Raw genomic sequence first — 24018 nt, 5'->3', positions numbered from 1 at the left:
CTTCCATGCAGATGGGGGTATCTGGTACCAGGCTGGAGCCACTGAAGCGATGTTCAGATGGCAGCACTGCCGCACCTAGAAAAGCCCACGGACAGACAGAGACATCTGGGGCAACACTGGGGGCGTTCCTAGAGTTTTTAGAAGAAGCTGATATAGTTTTCTTTCATTTTTCCATTTTAGGAAAATTCATGGAAATGGAATGACAAAATGTATGGGGATTCCCTTGGTGGAAAATTTCAGTAGGGGTATTTTTATTATTTATAAAAAGCTCTTAGAGAACAATGCAGACCATACAAATATTACATTTGTATTTATTAAAGACTGTGAAATCACTAATCTCACGTCAGTTAAATGCAACCACAGACTCCAGAAGACTGTCCACATTATTCTGATATATCAAACTCTGATATAAAATATATGGTGTAAAACAGTCATCCAGTAGATGTTACTTTGTTATTTTTTGTATTTATATGAATGTATACTACAGATTTCACTAAAACTTTTTAAGATATTAATATTTATATTAATAAAGCAGCCATGAGAACTACCTACAGATGCTATGCTAGGTCCCTTAGATTTATTTTTCTTAATATTACGTGAAAATATTTATAAAATTCATTTAGCAAATTTCAAGCATTTAACTTCCCTACAAAAAACATACATAACTTCAAATATCACTTTCCTATTCCTTTTTTAAGAACCATTTTAATCATTCTTAAATGCACAGCTCAGGGGCATTAAGTGTATTTCTGCTGCTGCTGCTGCTAAGTCGCTTCAGGCGTGTCCGCCTCTGTGCGACCCCATAGACGGCAGCCCTCCAGGCTCCCCCATCCCTGGGGTTCTCCAGGCAAGAACACTGGAGTGGGTTGAGATTGTTGTGCAAATAATTTATCCCTAAGCTTGGCTGTAAACTAAGTTTTTGTTATTATCTGAGACAAAAATTATATCACCCTGTAGAAATAAGACATATAATTAGTAATTACCAAAGAAAATGCACTTTTGTAAATTTTATAAATAAAATAATCTTGTGTTTTATAAAATGTTTTGGAGAACCATGCACATTTAGCCAATGTGAACAGCTATTCTACTTATGTTATTAAAAAATAACTACAATGTGGTGAATCGTTTATAACTAGCCATGTGGATATTACCAAAGACAGTTAGCTTTACTGCAAAAAAAAAACAAAACAATCACCTCGATGATTTGCTCTCATATATTTCACATAGCTGAGACTGTGAATTACATCATATCAATACCACTGCTGAAAGCAAGTCCCAACTAAGATGAGATGAGATACTGAACAGATGAAGCACTGTTCCAAGTCAATGTAGCCCAGACTTAGGGGACAGAAGAATTAATGAGAAAATGAGAATCTACCAGATGGTTGCTGCAGGGTCCCTCGCTGCACATCCGCCACCTCAAGCAGCGTCTATACATGCAAAGCCCCAGGGCCCCACCTGGTAGCGGCATAATTACCCTAAATGTGCACTTATGTTTCATTACACCTTGGCCGTGACTATGTGCGCTGATTACAAGTATCAATCCCTTTCATTTCCATACACCTCTGCAGTTCCACAGCGCTCAACTGTGAAAACCCAGCACTCCGGCTGCTGCTAACATGCGGCCCATGCTGATAAAACCGCAGAGGGTAAATTATTTGTCACTCTACAGGGTGCCAATTCAGTCTGATAAGGATGACATCATCCCCATTTTACCAATAACAATGGCACTAACAAGAACGTGTAATCAACAAACCTCAGTCCTCCACTAGCCCTGGCAGGTGCAACTCTTTTTATGCTAAAAATAAGCCAACATTAGCTTCCAGCTCAAAACTATTTCTTTTATCACAATGCTAAGCAGAAGTTGGCTTCCATAAGGCACTGCAGCTGCCGCCGCCGCCGCCGCTTCTGCAGATGCCTGCATTAATTGTATCAAGGACATACTGAAATAAGTGCTTATTCAGCACAATGGCTATTGGGGAGCAGCTGGAGGCATAAGACAAACTGTCTTGAAGAGAATGTACCAGCCCAGTGTGTAAATTACAATGATGAAGCACAAAGAGAGTCTCTAAGTTTAAGGGTCTACTATAACTGCAGAACAGCATGAAAATGTAATGCTATCAATGGAGTCTAAACCCAAGTATTCTCAAAGGAACAGACCCTTTTGGATTTCACTAAAACCACTTTCAGAAAGGGGGGATATAGAGTACCCCTTCAATAGAGCAGAAACAGAAAAGTTACCATTAAAAATATCAAACTACAATACTGGTCTCCTTACATGTGTATGTCATAATTCCCCTCAGGTGTGTGTATATGCAGTGTGTACATTTCAAAGAAACAGTAATTTTATAATAACATTGTTTATCACACAGAAGCAACCTGTAACTGAAAAGGACTGACTTGTCTTTCTTCCTCATGCTATTATTACACACTCATGCCCCCTTTATACATCACTTTTATTTTCTTCAGTCATTTCCCTCCTACTTTCTAACCTTTACATTAGAGGGCAAAAATGAATTAATGGTGATTAAAGGCTATTTCAGGTGATAGGGTACTATAGAGATTCAGTTGTGCCAGTTTGGGTGGGGAGAGGGGAAATGGGTCCATAAAGGTACTGCTGGAGAGGAATGGAACGTGAGGTCAGAGAAGTCTAGGGCCAGATCACGACATCTCATGATTCTTTGTCAGCCTGGTCCCCCCTTTCTAGAACAGACTGAGGATGGCCACACTCTTGCACTGGTTCTGAAACTGGCCTGAAAAGAAACAATGGGCCTAAGAATCCATCAGTATATCTGATCTGACTTATAGTTGAGATCACGACCAAGCTGCTCTATATTTATATCACAGACATCACACCCATGCAGGCTACACTTCAACCACTGACATGTTTTTTGAACTTCCACAAAATGATCTGTACTCCTGAAAAAGCACTTTTACAAATCAGAAATGACCTCAAATCAAAATAACTAAGCTTTTTAAACTTTTCAAATATTCAATTATTAAGACAGTAGCTCATATATAGATCTCCAAATCCACAAAGTTTACACCACTAGTACTGGCTTTCCTTTAGGCGACATCTTGGACACAGAAACGAAGATTTAGTCACTTACAACTAAAAAATTACAAGAGACTTACTCTACATCACATGAGACAAATGCTGAGCTGCTATCTAAACTCACTCATCAGATAAATGACTTGATCTTCCACTTTAGCCTTAGAACACATCTGCTACTGCTAAGTCACGTCAGTCATGTCCAACTCTGTGTGACCCCATGGACGGCAGCCCACCAGGCTCCCATCCCTGGGATTCTCCAGGCAAGAACACTGGAGTGGGTTGCCATGTCCTTCTCCAGTGCAAGAAAGTGAAAAGTGAAAGTGAAGTCACTCGGTCGTGTCCGACTCTTCGTGACCCCGTGGACTGCAGCCCACCAGGCTCCTCCGTCCATGGGATTTTCCAGGCAAGAGTACTGCAGTGGGGTGCCACTGCCTTCTCTGCAGAACACAGCTACTCAAATACAAATTCAAGCTTCAGAAAACTCAAACTGCTCTTCTCCACAATTTCAAAGTATCAAAAATAGTTAGACACATGAATGGTAAGTCTTGAACTCCAAAGATATGCCATGTAAGTCACTAAAGTACGACAGGAAGAGTTTCTTTTATTTTAGCTAAGCACACAAGGCGTACTTTACATAAATAGACTGGGGTGGATTTGCAGAAACACTGCTCAAAGCACACAGAGACAGTAATAACTGTACTTGTAATCAGTGTGGGGAACCAACACCTCACTGAGTCAGGAATAATTTCCATCTCTACGTAGCATTTTCTAGCACAATTGCCACAATGCTAAAATGTTATTACAGCCATATTCAAACCATTATGTCATCTTCAATCCCATAAAATAAAAACTAACAGTATGTCTTCAAATGACAGACAGCTGAATTTTAAAGTTCCTAACCAATGTAATCACAATGGATACCATTCAAAGGATTTCATTCACTTACCCATAACCTTTCACTCTATAAAATAGCATCCCTAAGAATATATGAGGGGTTAGAAATGATACATTTAAAAAAGAATAAAAATAAAATTCCACTGTAAACCACAAAGCAGGATAGCTATGCTCCAAAGAGTCTTAATAGTTTTTTGTTTTTCTAAAAGTGTTTTTTTTTAATGTATTTGATATTTGACAGATATATAAGCTCTCAAGCATCACTTATCATGTTTATTTTTAATAGGGTTCCCTTAGAACAGCTGCCTAAGATGCTAATCTTTTCTTTTTTCTTGGGCCTTTTGTAAATATTTGAAATAGCTATTCATTAACAGTTGCACGTTTATTCAGTCCTGTTGTATGGCTTATGAACTGGAATTAGCTTTTATTTTATTTTTTCTATCTGTTGGCCAGACTAGAGAAACCCTGCTGTTTGGGTTCAATCTGTCAAGGTTCAAATTATCCTCCAACTGAGAGCTAATCAAGGGCGTCTGACCTGGTTTGCAAATAAACTAGGAACAAAAGTGGGTTTATTTTTTCTTTCTTTAGAGCACTGGTTCTCAAAAAGTAAAGCCAAACAAGAGTGGGTCACAAATGCAATTGCCTAAAATTAAAAACAGACACAACTGGCAACTGAAGATGAACTGGATTTACTTGGCATTTACGAGGTACCCAGTTTTCAAGCTATAAATCCATTTTTTAATAGAAATTGGTTTCCAAATACACTTCAAATTAAAATTCACAGTTCATTTAGTGGAAGTCTGTGGCGTGAGGAGAACATAGATTTTAGGCAATCAAGCTACTCTGATGGGTACACTAGAAACTAAGGATCTTCACGGATCCGAAGTCTCAAGTTAATAGTTACATACAGAACTAATCTTTCTGCATCATTAGCATCATTTCTATATTTGTTTCACATACACTGAAATACACTTTTAAACATTTTTAAATCTCCAAACTTGAAAAGAACAGGTAATTTTACAATAAGGCAGAGTTTTAAATGTACCTTAATGAACTACTTAATGAAAGGATTTAAATGTAAATACTTTCTCCTGGTGTACTAAGGTACCTAGAACCTAAAATTTCTGTGTGGGCCTGATTTTTCCGCATTCTGTTATTTTTCTAGGTATCTGATCTTTTGAAAGAGTGATGACCAAAGAAGCCGAACACCTGTGGAATGTGGCAGTGCCGCCATTCGAGAACATGATGACTGCATCTCCACGAGGGGCGTCTCTCAAAATGATCCAGCGGGCGAGACGACCCCAGTTACCGTAACAGGTTAAAGCGCACTACAGCAACTAATGCATTTGCAATGTTCTCCCTAAGGAGCAGCAAGCTACAGTGCAAAGCACACGGGCCCATCCATCAGGAAATCTCTACCTTCACATCCTTCTTCAGACCTTCAGAGCAACCTGTGTGGCAGTAAAACAGGGCCAACAAGCTCAGCAGCTATACTCACTCCATGAATGTGAGGGTGAAGTGAAACGCTAGATGTAAAAGTACAAAGAACATTACTTGACACACTTCTTACACAGCTTTATTAATTGTCTGAACAAGATTTACAATTGTACCTTTATTCATCACATACAAAAAATCAGTGTCACTAATATGAATAAAATAAAGCAAGGAAGAAAATCAGTGATGTGCAAAAATTCTATGCTGCTTGGTGGTGGAATATAATAAATACTATGCAGCATACAAAATAATTTTTTCTTTGCTTAGGGATGGCAATTTGGTTTCCTGAAGTCCATGTTTAAAAATAATTAGCAATGTAGGGGCTGAATATGTGATTAGATGTCAAGACTTAGCTGAAATCCAACTTGAGAAATATCCTGTCTTACCTAAAATACACTGATCCAAGTGTCCATTTACTTTTCCTTTGATATGAATTATTCTGAACAAGTCAGTCATTTTTAAGTAGCAACTTTTATTTTATCAAATTCTGTATTTTAGTGAAGAAAAATATATGTCTCATAACCTGCTATTAAGTCATACTTAAAAATTACAAATTGTTTCCTCTAGATGTCCCAGGATTCACTACAGAAAATGTAGAATGTAAGCAGGATTTCACTATCACATATCCCCACTTACTAGGTACTTGACAAATGTTTGTTAAATAAACAAATAATAATAACAATTAATCTTGGCCAACACTAATCTTGGCCAAGGGTCTTAAAAAATGAAACAACATACACTTCCCTGTATGTACTCATTTCAAATCAAGAACTATTCAGCAAAATGTCAGTCAATCAGAGCAAAAAAATTTACAGATTTTTCAAAATTCACACGGAGAGGTATATTTTCATATGATTATAATATTTATGAATTTATAAAAAGCACATACTATTTGAAAATTTAGGTGCAGAAATAATCCTGCTGGAAATATTCAAATACAGGGCTAATACATTTAGGGAAATTATTTTTAAAATCTTTATTCAATTATTCTCCACTTAACATAGTCCCAGGATTCTCCTACTCACCTCCCCTTATTATTATTATTTTTTTACTAAAAATAATTACACAGTGAATTATATCTGAAAGTCAGTACAACTGTAAATGAAGGTCAGACCATTGCATATAAATTATTTCTAGTTTAAAAGATAAAGCGTAGATGTAGCTGGAGTGAACAAATATAGATACAAAAGCAGAAATGAATTCACTTATACGTAATATGTAGCAACCCAATTTTTCAAAGGAAACAGATATTATCTTTTTAAATACAAGCTTTCTTTAACATTTCCTACCTAGAACATTAAATTTGCTTCAAACATTCCAATTTTCTACTATTTGCTTATATGATATAGTATGGGTGTACGTTAATATTCACAAAAAGAAATAGTCTGAACTGTGCCCAATCCCCATTATCCTCCCCAAATTATTCACATCTGTGAACAATCCATTCCTCTCTCATTCCCAAGCAAGGACACTAGCTGACTATTCCTTCAAACTCCAGGATTCACAGCCAGATATTGAGAAGGTTCATTCTCTGCACATTTATTATTTCTGATTAGTAAAATGGAAGATGAAGTTCCCAGTTCAGTTATGAGAATCGTAAGGGCATGCATCAAAAGACATTTATTGAACATTAACTGTGATATGAAGAAAAGTGAGATCCAAGCAGTTCTTATCAGAGAGATCACAGCGGAGGTAAGCAGAAAAATATAAACATTTAAACAGATCACTGTAACTACACCTGGCAAGCGCTATCACAGACGCATGAGGAAAAAAGTTTGAGTGAGTGAAGAACAAATTATGAATGGTGAAAGATGATGGCTGAAGAGGGGATTCAGGACTAAAATATAAAAGGTCATGAGGACCAGCAGTTATCAGTACCAACAGAGAACTAAAAACGCAAATTCTCAGGCCTCACTCAAGACTCATCAGAAACAGAATCTGCATGCTAACAAAATCTCCAGATGATCTGTCTGCCCTTTAAAGTGTGAGAAGCACCTCTACCAGACCATGTTTCCTCTTAAAAGTAGCCAGGCTTGGGCATGTTCCTGTATGCACTAATACACACAGGGCAGATTTGGAAAGAAAAATAAAATGGCAACATTTTCTTTTTTCTCTTCCCCTTTCCCCTTCTTGCCCTTTTACTAAGTCATTAAGAACAAACACAATAATAATTAGCGACCATTTATTAGAAGGGGAAAAAGTGGAAGCAGTGACAGATTTTATTTTCTTGGATTCCAAAATCACTGCAGACATGGACTGTAGCCACGAGGTTAAGAGACTTCTTCAGAAGGAAGGCAATGACAAACATAGCATATTACAAAGCAAAGGCATCACTTTGCCGACAAAAGCCCATGTAGTCAAAGCTATGGTTTTTCTAGTAGTCACATACAGATGTGAGAGCTGGACCATACAGAAGGCTGAGCATCAAAGCACTGATACTTTCAAATTATGCTGGAGAAGACTCAAAAGTCCTTTGGACAACAAGGAGATCAAACCAGTCAATCCTAAAAGGAAATCAACCCTGAGTATTCACTCAAAGCCTGATGCAGAAGCTGAAGTTCTAGTAGTTTGGTCACAGGCAAAGAGCTGACTCACTGGAAAAACCCTGATGCTAGGAAAGACTAAAATCAGAAGGAGAAGGGGACGAGAGGATGAGATGGTTGGATGGCATCACTGACTCAATGGACATGAGTTTTAGCAAGCTCCAGAGTTGGCAATGGACAGGGAAGCCTGGCGTGCTGCCGTTCATGGGGTCGCAAGGAGTTGGACAGGACTTAGTGATTGAACAAAAACAACAGTTTTCAAGTATTCTCAAAGTATCATAGATTTAGTATTACAGCATCTTGCTTAAAATCCATGCTGATTATTTAACAAGTATGCTTTATTTCTACTGCTCAGACGAAAAAACTGAACCTGAGAGAGAGAACAAACTGCTTTCTTAAGGTCACAGAATTTAACCCTTTCTATTCATAACCAAAATGTAATCCTGAATCCATTTGGCTAAAATGAACAGGTACTGTAAATATAATGATAGCATTATTACATTTTAATTTAAAATATATTTTTAAAATAGCTAATATACTTAATACTGCAAAACAACTACACAAAAAGTTAGTGGCACAAAACAGTAATTTATTATTGCTCTAGCTCTGCGATGTGGATTTTGTTTTTTTGATCAGTGTGATAGTGGGAGCATTAAAGATGGCTTCCTCATTCACATCTCGAATCTCAGCTGGTACATCTGTGGGCTGACTATGTCCACGCAATAACTGCAGTAGGTTAGCTGGACCACTTTCAAGTAGACTCAGGGATCCAAGCAACGTTCCATAAGAACAAACCTCCGTATACCAGTGCTTATAAAACTGCTTGCATCAGGCTTTCTCATGCTCCAATGGCCAAAGCAAAACACATGTCAAGCAGACGGCCAATGCAGAACAGCCCTGTCTACACAAAAGCATGACTATCAGGGGAGTGAGTCAATGGTGACCACTAGCAATAGATTTTTCACTGTTCATCCACATGATATTTAGAGAGAAGAAAACAGGGATTATGATTTGCTGGGTTTGTTAAATCTCAGATTCTAAAATGCATTTATAAAATATGTAATTAATTATGAAACATAAAATCAACTAAGCTTATGGGACTTCTTCAGTGGTCCAGTGGTTAGGACTCCATGTGTTCACTGCAGGGAGCACAGGTTGGTTCCCTGGTGAGAGAACTAAGATCCCACATGTCAAGCAGCACAACCAAAACAAAAAAATAAAAATCCTAAGCTTAAATATTTCAAACAGTTTATAATGCCAAAAGTGGGTTTTGTCCATTGCACACATTGCCTTTAAACCCTGAATTAGGTTCATCACTCTGCAAGTAGCAAGCAAGCAATATGGCCCATTCTAATTAATTAGTTAGGACTTTCACTGATTTATTCTCCAGGCACTTGGATTATATTTTCTCTCTGTCTTTTTGGTTTCAGACTCTAGTTTTAATCTCTGGCTCAGATCTCTGCTTTCATGCCTTTCCAGGCTACTTTTTTTGAGTTCGACCATATTTCTGGGCTCTAATCATGCCACATCAAATGTGCACGCGTGCACACACACATTCTGTATCAGGCCTGACTCATGAAACACTGCTGCTGTCCCACACCCACCACTGAAGCCTGTCACTTCACATCCATTGACAAAGGTATTTAGAGAAATTAAAGATGTATTTTCCAATAAGATAAACATGTAGAAGACCATTTGTGTAGCTTATGTTGTTTATGCTGATATTCTTGACATAAACATTACATTTCTTCTTCCCTTCAATATTCTGATCAAATGACTTGGTGTGTTTAATCAAGAAAATTCTCTAGACAAGTTTCTGGAAGTGTTCCCCACAACACCTGCATCTGGGTCATTAGGAGTGATTCATTTGAAAATATAAATTCATGGGCCATGGCAGACCTACTGAATCGCAAATTTGGCCAGATCTGTTCAAGCTTGTTCAAACTCATGTTCATCAACTCGGTGATGCCATACAACCATCTCGTCCTCCTACCTTCAATCTTTCCCAGCATCAGGGTCTTTTCAATGAGTCGGTTCTTCCCATCAGGTGGGAAACTCCCAAAGTATTGGAGTTTCAGCTTCAGCATCAGTTCTTCCAAAGAATATTCAGGACTGATTTCCTTTAGGATTGACTGGTTGGATCTCCGTGCAGTCCAAGGGACTCTCAAGAGTCTTCTCCAACACCACAGTTCAAAAACATCAATTCTTCAGCACTCAGCTTTCTTTATAGTTCAACACTCACATCCATACATGACTACTGGAAAAACCACAGCTTTGACTAGACAGACCTTTCTCAGGAAAGTAATGTCTCTGCCTTTTAATAGGCTGTCTTGGTTGCTCATAGCCTTTCTTCCAAGGAGCAAGTGTCCTTTAATTTCATGGCTGCAGTCACCACCTGCAGTCATTTTAGAGCCCAAGTAAACCTCTCAATGTTTCCATTTTTTCCCATCTATCTGACATGAAGTGATGGGACCAGATGCCATGATCTTCATTTTTTGAATGCTGTTTTAAACCAGCTTTTTCACGCACCTCTTTCACTTTCATCAAGAGACTCTTTAGTTCTTTTTCGCTTTCTGCCATAAAGGTGGTATCTGGCCAAATACTTGCATTTTAAACATACACCTCCAACGTCCAAAAGTTAGTCTCAGAGACAGGCAAGTTTAAGAACCACTTTACTACCTCACCATCATTCCACCTTGCTTAACTAGAATTCCGCAATTCAAAAGGATCTATGTGTTATGTATGATCATCGATGGTGTAATCACTCATGTAGAGCCAGACATCCTGGAATGTGAAGTCAACTGGGCCTTAGGAAGAATCACCATGAACAAAGCTAGTGGAAGTGATGGAATTCTTGTTGAGCTATTTCAAATCCTGAAAGACGATGCTGTGAAAGTGCTGCACTCAATATGCCAGCAAATCTGGAAAACTCAGCAGTGGCCACAAGACTGGAAAAGGTCAGTTTTCATTCCAAGTCCAAAGAAAGGCAATGCCAAAGAATGCTCAAACTACCGCACAATTGTACTCATCTCACACACTAGAAAAGTAATGCTCAAAATTCTCCAAGCCAGGCTTCAGCAATACATGAACCGTGAACTTCCAGATGTTCAAGCTGGTTTTAGACAAGGCAGAGGAACCAGAGATCAAATTGCCAACATCCGCTGGATCATCAAAAAAGCAAGAGAGTTCCAGAAAAACATCTCTTTCTGCTTTATTGACTACATGAAAGCCTTTGACTGTGTGGATCACAATAAACTGTAGAAAATTCTGAAAGAGATGGGAATACCAGACCACCTGACCTGCCTCTTGAGAAACCTATATGCAGGTCAGGAAGCACAGTTAGAACTGGACATGGAGCAATAGACTGGTTCCAAATAGGACAAGGAATACGTGAAGGCTGTATATTGTCACCCTGCTTATTTAACTTATATGTAGAGTACATCATGAGAAACGCTGGGCTGAAGGAAGCACAAGCTGGAATCAAGATTGCTGGAAGAAATATCAATAATCTCAGATATGCAGATGACACCACCCTTACGGTAGAAAGTGAAGAAGAACTAAAGAGCCTCTTGATTAAAGTGAAAGAGGAGAGTGAAAAGGTTGGCTTAAAGCTCAACATTCAGAAAAGTAAGATCATGGCATCTAGTTCCATCACTTCATGGCAAATAGATGGGCAAACAGTGGAAACATTGGCTGACTTTATTTTGGGGGGCTTCAAAATCACTGCAGATGGTGACTGCAGCCATGAAATTAAAAGACGCCCTCTCCTTGAGGAAAGTTATGACCAACCTAGAGAGCATATTAAAAAGCAGAGACATTACTTTGTCAACAAAGGTCCGTCCAGTCAAGGCTATGGTTTTTCCAGTGGTCATGTATGGATGGGAGAGTTGGACTATAAAGAAAGCTGAGTGCCAAAGAATTGAAGCTTTTGAATTGTGGTGTTGGAGAAGACTCTTGAGAGTCCCTTGGACTGCAAGGAGATCCAACCAGTCCATCCTAAGGGAGATCATTCCTGGGTATTCATTGGAAGGACTGATGTTGAAGCTGAGACTCCGATACTTTGACCACCTGATGCGAAGGGCTGACTCATTTGAAAAGACCCTGATGCTGGGAAAGACTGAGGGCAGGAGGATAAGGGGATGACAGAGGATAAGATGGTTGGATGGCATCACCGACTCGATGGACATGAGTCTGGGTGAACTCCAGGAGTTGGTAATGGACAGGGAGGCCTGGCGTGCTGCAGTTCATGGGGTCACAAAGAGTCGGACACGACTGAGCAACTGAGCTGAACTGAATTGATGATCATCGAATTATTTATCCCTTCCCTTTTTCATTCAATTCATTCTTTCATCAGATCTTTTTCATTCTGTTCCAATCATAATTTTACTGGTTAAATCCTCTTACTCCCATCTTTTTCTTTTGACAAGACCAGAAATGAACTAAAGGGCATAGTTTTTAAAGTCAGCAGTCTAAATCAAACTTTTCTTTCTTATATTACAAATAACAAGAAACTTACCAAGAGAAATAAAAACCATAACTGAGAGTAACAAATAAGAAGAAATACAGAAATTTATAACCTGTGCTGAACCGCCAAGGTCCCACTAACAAACATTTTTTTCACGCAGAAAATTGTGCTTGCTGTACCTGACACTGTGCAAGTATGTTTACTGCAATTTAATATCCACACAAGCAGGAGAAGAAATTTAATAATTTTTCAGCTGGAATGAATTGACAGCCGGTGTTAGAAAACTGCAGACTCTGCAGAATCAATAAAAGCTGCTGGCATCACAAAATAGTACTTTTGCCCAGAAAACATCTCACAAAGGTCAGGTTTACAAACCACCAGGTAGCAGTATCACTTTCACATCTTTCAAGGGCTATTAAAATTCCATTAAACAACCTTCCAAAACTAACTTGCAGCCTTTAAAGTTCACCAAAATGATCCCAAAGACAGATTACCTTCAGTTCGAACTTCCGAAAGCAAACCCTCAGTTAACTTTGGTCCCCGTGTCACCACAAATTGTTTGCTGAATTCTGTTTTGCAGAAGAGAAATGTCAAAGCAAATGTTGAATTATAACTAGAAACATGGGACCTACATGGATATACTCATTTGGTAAAATGACAGGTACTGTTAACTACCAGGAGATACTTTCCAAAAGTAAATTAATTATCTTCTGCAAAGCTTAGAAAGCCACCACCACCAAATGTCTGGTGTCATAAAATCAAGCCTATGTTATGAGACAAAGTTGTGTCTGTCTGACAGACACTCAATTGTGAAGGAAGAGCAGCTGAAACTAAGCAATATCCCTTGCCCACTTTAGAAATATAGCTTTTCCAGGCTACATTTTCATTGCAGGTTCCAAGTCACATATAGAATTTCATCGAGCATAATCAATTCAGGATCAGCCACCGATTCAACATTTACTGAGCACCTACTAAACCCAAATGTGGACTGTCACCGAGGCCTGACCTGACACCCTCCTGGCTCAGTCTTCCAGTGATCTGAAACCCAGATGGAAGCAGAGTGGAAACACATGTTGCCGAGGACTTAGAGCCTGCCTCTGAGCAGATGCTCGGCAAGAGTCTTCATTAAGTACTACAGGTTTCCTCCAAAGGTCATCAACTTTATTCTTTGCTTATTTGATCTCAAAAGCAGATGGATTTGCCCTCAATCAAAACAGAATATGGACACCTTAGGACCTTGACAAAGAGCAAACCCTACTCAAACCAGATGACTGGTGGAAAGAATTGGGTTTCTAGTGGTAAATGGGCAGGATATTTGTTCTCTGAATCAGTAGTCTCCATATTTTAGAAAATCACTCTCCCGAATGAATTTTAAAAAAGGTTTAATGAATCCCCACGGAGATGTACTTACTAATTATAGTCAAACACTAATGTGCTATTATATACAATATAAAACATATACCAAAAAAGCTTTTAAGGAAGAGAAAATGCAAATCAATACAAAACCTCATATCTTCTTTCTGCACTCTGACGTATCATCTCGCAAAACAATCTCAGGTGTGCAAACCCTAAGCTATTAGCCTCTACAACAGGATTCTTTTGTAGTACCCAAGGACCACGGGAGTGGAGCCAGATCACTAGCAAGTCCCAAACACTTGGAATATATTCTCTTAGGCTCCCAAGAAATCCTGTCAGAGTGTTATGCTTTACAGGGCATGGCTGCAAGTTCTAACAAGGAATGCCAAAACATACAACTGTAAGAAACTTGGTATGTGGATCTGAGTGTTAAGGGGATGCTGTTGAGACCTAATGCATCTTTCCCATTCCCTACAAGAGCTCACAAGTGAAAATTTTCTTTCAAATCTAATGCCAAGCTGGTTTTTTTAGTCTTACAGAAAATAAGCTTTTAAGACAAGTTCAGAGTCGAAACAGCATATGTGACTATGGCCTACTTTCCCAAGTTCCAATTCCACACCAAGTCTTGACTTTTCCCATCTGTTTTGCAAAGGTCTTATCATATTATACATAATTTTTCATATCTAATTGCATACTTGCAGGTTGTTTTGTAGAACAAACAGTGTGGAAAAGGTAAAACTCACCAGTAACAGTGGGGGATTGATTACACTCTAGTTTTCCTAGGGATAGACTTAAAACGATACTCCCAGAAGCTCCAAATTTTCTGTACTTATGGGTTATATGTACTCTGAACTATGAAAGTTTACAGAATTATAAACAGATGCTGTTTTGTAAAACAGCCTTGGGACTGCATCTTTCTTTCCCATAGCAGGGATAAGCATACCTCACCACTGGTCTCCCTATCTTACTGGCACAAGTAATCAAAGATTGATTATAGTAATGCATTGTTATCACCACATATCTAAAGCACATACCTCTCAGTAGAACTAGGAACTGTTTCTAATCAATGTTCAATAAGTATTTGTTGAATGAATGTCAAAACAACAACTATACCGTTCCAATAGTTACTGTGGTTTCTTCCGTCTACCTCCAGCCTAATACAAACTTTAAGATTCAGAATGGCAAGTAGAGTTTATCTAGAATACTAAGCAGTGGTGAATAGCATTCAGTATTGAGAGGGATTCTAAGGGGAAAGCTTGGCTGATCAGTGAAGGCTGCCTGGAGCTGGGAAGGTGGAGGAGGAGCACAAGGGCCATCAATTTGCTGATACCACCCAGACAGATCATGGATCAAAATCCAAAGTTAAAAAAGCTCAATGTTTTTTGCCATCTGAACACTGTCTTTCCTGGCTCGGTGTACTTTAATTTTCATTAGTCCAACTGGCTACTCTGTCCCCCTGAATTAGGAGGAGCTCCTTGGAGACAAGCCTCTTCCATCTTTCTGATTTCCACAGAGCCCAGGAAACACTTGTAAAATGCCAGCTGACCCTTCTGTGATACCTAGTGAAAACAAAAATCATTGAGCCTCTTCACCTAAGTAAGCACCATCAGGGGATTCTGAAGCCAGTCATTAACCAGCAGGGTGGTATCTACAAATGAACAGTACTATGGGAGAAGGAAACAGCAACCTACTCCAGTGTTCTTGCCTGGAAAATCCCATGGACAGAGGAGCCTGGTAGGCTACAGTCCATAGGGTCACAAAGAGTCAGACAGGACTGAGCGACTTCACTTTCACTTTTCATTCTGCCCCGCCACCCTCCCTGGCCTGGCTCATTCTTTACTAATCAACCAGGATTTCCTCCTCACAGTCCCTCTCAGTAGAGATTGAGAAGGTCAGTTCACTTAGTAACTTCAACCAAAAAAATCATCTAAACTAGTGGATCTCAATTCAAGTTCAAAACTCTGGCTTATACGTTAGAATCATCTATATTTTAGAAAATGCAGGGCCTCCCAATCCACAGAAATGATGATGCAATTGTCAGCAAGGGGACACAGACATCATTGTGGTTTGGTTTTACAAAATTTCCAACTGACTAAAATGAACAGCCAGACTGATAATACTAATCGATGCCAGAGGAACAGTAGTTCCTAGAGACTACATCCTTCTCTTATGAATTTATGTGTATTAGCTAGCATATCAGAGACCATAAGATAGTTCTCAATAATATCTTATTTAAGTTACCTTTCCCCAAAGCTGACCACCAAGCCCTTTTCTAACACAGCCACACCCATTCTTTCATGTCCACAGGTAGCTGGTTTTATGCTACAAGGACAAAAATGAACAGATGTGACAGAGCTTGTAGCCCATACAGCCTAAAACATTTATGATGTGGCCCTTTAAGAAAGCATCTGCCAGCCCTGGACTGGTGTATTTAAGGAATAGAGCAGAGAAATATTAATCAATACCAGCCAGTTCAGGCTGAATCCTAAATGTTCTGAGGAAAGAAAGGCCTCAGCAGCAAAGGACTCATATTAAACAGGACCCCATCTCTTACCTTCAATCCTGGCAATTCAGCTTTTACTTTTCAAATTTCATTTGAAAAAAGAGTTGTTTTATTGCTAAGAAAACTTTGAACACCACTGACTTAGAAACTCAAAGGTCTGAAGAGGCAAGAACCAAGTCAGTTATACTCCGGTCTGCTGTAGATAACCTTTACTAACATTCTCTGACACCAAAGTGATTAATCTCATCTTATTCAAACCGAATATCTGACAAACAGCTATTTAGGTATCAGATCCTCCTATCAAGTTATACATATTACATAAATTTATGTAGCTCTGCCATTAAAATTTATTTTAAAAGTTACAGTTTAATGTTATATTGGGGGGGTTTTGTAACTGTCAACAGAAGAAAAGGCCATGGAGAGACTATCTTGAAATTCTATACATCACCGTGCTAAATCACTCAGTCGTGTCTGACTCTCTGTGACCCCCAAGGACTGTAGCCCAACAGGCTCTTCCGTCCAAGAGATTCGTAAGCAAGAATACTGGAGTGGGTTGCCATTTCCTTCTCCATACATTACAGGCTAAAGGCATTTCTATTATATTTGTCGATGTCTCTTAGAAAAGGATGTAAGCAAATAACTCTTCTTAGTATTTACAGTCTAGAGATATGTGGATTTCTCTGATTAAAAACTGATTATCAAATTATATAAATCACCCTAACCCTCTATTCTTTGGGAAAGCCAAGATTCACGAGTTGATAAAATTATCTTTCCTCTTTTGAAACATAATACAGTATTTCATATAGCCTTTATTTTTTTATGGTCTATTACATATAATCCTTTAAAGTAAGCTGCCTAAAATCCTTTTGTGGAAGTTGACAATGTATAAGAAATATATATATTAATGTTATTAATCCTACAGAAGAAATAGATTTCTCAGTTTGAACACAGCACAAATGAAAAGATAAAAGAATAAAAGAGACATTTAAACAACTGCCATATAAATTAATAGGATGCAATTATTGGTCTCTTTTTCATCTTAGATGAAAATCAATATACAGTATTAATTGCTAAAGGTTATAAGTCAAATGTGACTTCATGTAAACCATACAACTCAACAATTTCAAGTTTATACACCAGAAAATCAATTGTTGCTCATATTCTCTCCCATCCAAAAGGGCAGGAAGTAATGTTTTCCAGCTGCATTGCATAATTAATCTCATACACATTAGATGGTATCTTTGCAAGTCTTGAAATAAAACTGAATTCATCAAATTCCAACATAAACCTCTAAATTACTAAGCATCAAGAAATTTTCTCCTTGCTCTGAATATTTCATCTTAATTTATTCATCTTTCCATAACCGGTTTATGCCACTTATCTTGTGGGGGGCTGTTCAGATTTATGAGGAGGAAGAAAAAAAAAGTAACTACACAGAAATGAGATCTAGAAAAGCACACCAGAGCTATGAAAACAGCCCATCCATCATCTCTACATTTTGATTCCAGAGACAGCAGAGAAAGGTGCTGTTTCCACACCACTCACCCAGCACACTTAAAAAGGTTTGCTCCATCACTTATACAGCTGAAACTGATTGATTAGCTGCTGGAGAAAAATCAATACAAATATCCTAGAAAACACTAGCGTGTAAATTCATTCTGGCCCCAACAAAGTCCTGGTCATCGCTTGACATGTTTTTCTAGATATCTAAAATGCAACCACGTCAAACCCCAGTCCCCAAAGACTGTCATGGCTAGGAATTTTTAAAACCTAAAGCTCAGCACAGGTGAAGTGAGGGTGGGAGGTTTCCCAATGGTCTATTAGAACAAAGAGATGATACCCAGAAATTAACCTGGTAAATATCACACTCATAAGCAGAACTGAAACAAAAATGAAAAACACATGAGAAGGTTAAAATAGTCAATGAAAATGTAAAAAAAAAAAAGCTAGGAAACCAACAAAATATAAACTATATATATGTTTCATAAAAGGTAAACTAAAGTTTCTATTAAAAAATATAAAGTTTGTTTAATGATATCCATTCAAAAGTTAATGGGCTCCTTTTCCCATTCTTGGCAGCTGAACGTATAGTCAGTATATTTTTAGTACTTTAGGAAGCCACTTTATATTCAGAATGATTTCATGATTATTTCAGAATCTCTTCTGAATGTTCCCTTGCCTATGGGCTAGCACTAGTCTCTTCACTCATTAGATGTCTAAGAAATAAATGTTTATGAATATAAAATGTTCCATGAATATGCTATTCAGAAAGAAACTGTTACCTTATTGTATAGTCTATCACATGACAGGCAACCAGGGATGTAATCTCTATTCTACAACTGGTATAGAGATTTTCTAAAAACCATTTTGTATTTGTGACACATAGTCATTTAAAAATTTAAGAAAAAGTAAGAAAAGGAACGCCATTTTCAGTTGGGAAATCTAACTTGCACTGACATAACAGCTTTAAACACTAAAATTTAGTGACAGCATATTTAGACTTTTCTTCTTAAATTCTCAAAGAACCATAATGTTTATTACTGATTATGGGAAATTTTAATAATGGAATAATGTAGAATTTAAGGGGCTCTGATCCTCTAAATATTCCTAATTTCTTAATTATTAAAGAATAAGATACACAAGAAGAAAAACGGGCTATTTCTACTATTACATTTAACTTCATAATTATTCTTTTCAATTTAAAAACTCACAGCAATTTTAAAAACTCATAGGAAGTCTATACAACCATTATGATACCAAGGCTTGTTGCAGAACAAAAGACGATGCTGCTAACTCAATGTCTTTAAAATGTGAGCTTATAGATTGCTATTTCCTCTTGGGAAATTATAAGGCCGTCCTTAACATGATTTTGCATTTGTCAAACTGAGAAAGCAAAAGGTGACTGTCATACTCAATAGTTCCTATCTGTAAAAGACATTCTTCATAAAACATATTTTAGAAGTAAAAGAAAATGTCTCCTGGTTCTAATCATTAATGTTATAGATATTACAATATTCTCACTCAAAATTGGACTTCTCAAAAAAAAATTAGACTTCTCTTCTTCAATTTATTTTAAATTCCTCCAGTTTAAGTCACATGCCTTCTTTATGATAAGGGCACAACCAACAACTTCATGTAAGTTATCTCAAATTCAAACAACAAGCAACACTACATGTCACAGTAATGAGAAAACCATGACTTGCATACATCAAGTACCTTTGTCAGATCACGTGGCTGGAACCCAGCAGAGCACCGTTGTGAATTCAGACTATCCTATGGCAAAGAGCGTCAGATACTCACAACTTAAAATTCCCTAAACACACCAGCTTACCTAGAAAGTTAAGACCTTGGTATTTTAGTAACAGTTCCATGTATCAACCCATTGAGCCCATCAGTTCAAATATTAGCCTTCAATCAACAAGACAATAGAAAAACATTGTACTGCACACATTTCATTGGCGGGGTGTGGGGGGTGGGAAACGGGACTAACCAAGCACATATGTATCTAATGATGATGATGAAAGTAATATTAAATAAATCTCTTTTAATACTTTCTCTAGAAATAGCCACTAAGTCACTGTTAACCTCTGATATATTCTTTGAGTCACTCATCTTAATCAGTAAACCCACTTGTAATTTGTATGCCTTCTAACCACAGAGTTAGTGGATAGATCATACAGTTCTAATATCTCTGTTACTCAATAGATATAGGGAAAAACAAACACCAAGTAAGAATGCCAGCAAAGGATCATTTTTCAAACAAAGTAGGCTTCTGTACAAATTCATTCCCTTTCTAAAGAATCCTTAAAGTAGCCATATTGCAGAAAAGACAACCACTCAGACTTCTCTGATTAGCCAATTCAGCGGGTTCTGAAACAGGATAACTACAAGAGTCGATGAGTGTCCATTTATTTCTTTCAATACAAGTTGAATGTGAACAGAAAATGGGACTGTGCTAAGGATATAAAGTTAGAAAAAAAAAAAATGTCCAGAAGTGTTGAATTAATCAAGAGTATTTTTCTCTTTGTTTTAAAGAACAGTTCAAATTCATGTTGATAAAAGCTTTTGACTAAATACATGTGTTTGTAACACATACTTTCTGAGATTTGGGGTGTGAAGTACTGGAAGTAGCACTCTAAGTTACTTGCTAAAAGGAAAAGCACATTGTCAATAAGTATTAACCCACAAGATTATGAGACAATAGATTATCTCATGTTGGTTATAAAAACACACCAATGTTATATATACATACTATAAACAAAGACAAAAGAGGAAATGTACGGTTATGTGTCAACACAATTGTGATTCATGTTGCAAATGTCTTACTGTATGCTGAGAGATATCAAGGCAATGACATTTTCCAGCAAGTGATGAATCAGAAGTAGCTGGCCACCCACACAAAGAATTATTCTTTTTAGGACTCTATACCATTACCAATCTTCCCAGCTCCAACAGTCCTATGGATGAGCAGGGGTTATCTTTACTTGCTCAAAGTAAAATCCACCTTCTCTTTCCAAGACTTGATAATCGTTATTAGTTCTGTTTTCTAAATGGCCCAGAAGTTACCAAAGAGACAGAAATCTTTAAAAGATATTTCACTCAGTCCACAAAAGTCTAATTAACACACACCAGAAGGTCATGGCTTTCATTTTTATTTTTTTGTCTTTTCCATGAAATATAAAGACAGGTGATAAATTTCAAAGTATGTCACCTACCTTAGAGTCATAAGAAAACAGAAGAGTGGTGAAAGAAAAGTTATGCAAATATCATAACCTGAATCTGACAACATCTTCTATTAGATAAGCTGAAACATTTGTAAACTCTTCAGAAAGCTAAACAAGCATAACCTAAAGTCAAGTTTTACTTAGAAGACTATTAAAATTTATTAAAGAGACTGAAATCACATAGAATTCTAGAAACTCTTACCTTGAAAAGACTGCTTGGCTCTATCTACTAATTCATCAATTGGATAACTGGCCAAATTTCCTCTGGCGTGTTTAGTTTTGCAGTAGGTACAAGCATTGAGACACCTGTTCAAATGATAGTGATAAATACAGTTAAAACTTTTAAAGACACTTAACACGGGGGGAAATATCCAAGATATACACCAAACTGCTGTTTTAGTATCATTTGCCAGTTTATATAAGAGATATGAAAAATGAGTATCTAGCAACCTTCACATTTTATTTCCACCAGGCACAGAAATCTGCAATGTGTAATTCTTTTAAGTTTCAACTATTTAAGAATGGTTGTACAAACCACATAATATTAACTTCAAATGCACACATTAATATGGAACAAAATTTATAAATGCTTAAAATGGTCACTCAAAAGAAAAAAAATTCCTAATTTTTAAATCAATGGAATTTATTTGGCTATTATAAAACTAAAACTTTAGTGTCACTTATATATACTGCATTATTCATAAATGAAAAAGTTTTAACTATTAACTAAAGAATAAATCAGCAACATAGAATTCTCATAAGAAAATACATTCTTAGTAATCTTCAGGTAATATCTTTAACTCTTCGAAATCAGAAAGAAATACTAAAACAGGTCCAATGAATGCTCTTTGGGATTATATTAGTCAAAGAAACCAAATGACAACATTAGTTTTAAAAAACTAAAAAACAGAATTATCTCCCAAAATATATAAAGTGATGACAAAGAATTGTCTTTTAATAATGAAAATGTTGGTTCTACTCTTATAACTTAAAAATAGTTTAAATACATTTTATTATATTAAAAAAAACCATTGCACATAATAAAATATCCTTTTGCCAAAAATATAAGTCTCAGCAACACTGAACAAAACAAAGAATAACATCTCTTCAAAGATTCAACTGCTATAATAAATAGCAAGGTTTTTAAAGACTATCACTAAGAAAATGCTTTAAAATTTCAAACTGAGAAAAATTAAAATTCTAATAATTACAAGTGGCCAATGTGTCATTTTATTAATATATAATTTAAAAATACATATAAATCATATAAATCAGGAGGCAACAATGTAATGTTTAATTTATAATTATTTTTGCATGGAACTCGAGTAAACACATTTGTTTTGGTAAGGATTTTTAACTGTCAAACTGACTCCATACTCTTAAAAAACTAACATCCCTTTCTTTCTAAGCCATTTATACACACACACACAAACTGTGGTCTCTCATATGAACACAGGTTCTGGTCCCCCAACTGTTACATGTCTTCTCTTTTGAACTTTCATGTGTTCCATAATAAGGAAAAAAAGTAAGCTTTTTAAAAACTTCTCCTTGGAAGACTAGGGCTTTCCTTTGTGCCTCAGCTGGTCAAGAATCTGCCTGCAATACGGGAGATCTGGGTTTGATCCCTGGATTGGGGAGATCCCCTGGAGAAGGGAAAGGCTACCCACTCCAGTATTCTGGCCTGAAGAAGTCCATGGACTGTATAGACTATGGGGATGCAAAGAGTCGGACACAACTGAGCAACTTTCACTTTCACACTATGGAAGACTAACTTCCTTTTTTTAGCCCTGACTGAGCACCAGGCATTTTTCTAGACATTGTACATACATTATCCCATTTAAGTCTTCTCAAATTGGGTGTTGTTGTCTCCATCTTACAGATGCTTTGAAAAAGTTAGATAATACAGTTGATTCCACAGAAATACAAAGGAGCATAAGATACTACTGTGGCAACAACTACACACCAACTAGACAACCTAGAATAAATAAAATCTCCTAGAAACATAGAGCTTTCTATGTTTCACAGCCCACCAAGACTAAATCATGCTCCCATTTACAACAGCATCAAAAACAATGAAATAACTAGGAATAAATTTAACCAAGAAGGCTAAAGATCTGCAGAATGAAAAGTTAAATACATTGATGAAAGAAAAATTTTTAAAAAGAGCAAAGCCAAAGACAGCTCAATACTTAATTTCAAACTATACTACTAAGCTACAGTAATCAAAATAGTAGGTGCTAGTGAAAAAACAGGCATATAGGCTAATGTAAAAGAATTGTGAGTCTAGGAATAAACTCATGAATATACAGTCAACTAACATTTGACAAAAGAGCCAAGAATACTCAATACAGAAAAGACAGTCTATTCAACAAATGGTGCTGGGAAAATTGAATATTCACTTGCAAAAGCACTTATTATATCACTGAGAAGAATTAATAGAAAATGAATTAAAGACAGATATAAAATCAGAAACCATATAAATTACAATTAAAATTAAATGTAAAACCAGAAACTCCTAGAAGAAAACACAAGGGAAAAGTTCCTTGACATTGTTCTTAGCAATGATTTTATTTTCGGATATGACACCCAAAGCACAAATACAGAAGCAAAAATAAACGAGCTGGACTACATCAAACTAAAAAGCTTCTGCACGGCAAAGGAAATCAATCAATGAGATGAAAAGACAAACAACAGAATGGGAGAAAATATTTGCAAACCACATATCTGATTCAAAACAAGTGATTCATAATATGTGATTATTATTCCATAATTCCGTTCCATTTAGTCCCTCAGTTGTGTTAGACTCTTTGCGACACCATGGACTGCAGCATGCCAGTCTCCCTGTCCATCACCAACTCCCGGAGTTTACCCAAACTCATGTCCATTGAGTCGGTGGCGCCATCCAACAATCTCATCCTCTGATGTCCCCTTCTCCTCCTGCATTCTTTGGCACTGGAATGAAAACTGACCTTTTCCATAATAAG

The 24018-nt window shown here is 37.1% G+C and overlaps 1 protein-coding gene across 7 annotated transcripts in view; it reads right to left on the bottom strand.

Annotated features, from left to right (window-relative positions):
* CDKAL1 (CDK5 regulatory subunit associated protein 1 like 1) overlaps positions 1–24018 on the bottom strand; it is a 603129-nt gene that overhangs the window by 291675 nt on the left and 287436 nt on the right. For all 7 annotated transcript variants that reach the window (XM_070456204.1, XM_020875786.2, XM_020875789.2 and 4 more), the window contains one exon: positions 21237–21340. In XM_070456204.1, the coding sequence (XP_070312305.1) occupies positions 21237–21340 (104 nt within the window). The remainder of the gene's footprint in view (positions 1–21236; positions 21341–24018) is intronic.

The sequence above is a fragment of the Odocoileus virginianus genome, chromosome 27 (assembly GCF_023699985.2).
Source record: "Odocoileus virginianus isolate 20LAN1187 ecotype Illinois chromosome 27, Ovbor_1.2, whole genome shotgun sequence".
In the NCBI taxonomy this organism is placed as follows: domain Eukaryota; kingdom Metazoa; phylum Chordata; class Mammalia; order Artiodactyla; family Cervidae; genus Odocoileus; species Odocoileus virginianus.
This window is presented reverse-complemented; position numbering and strand designations above follow the sequence as displayed.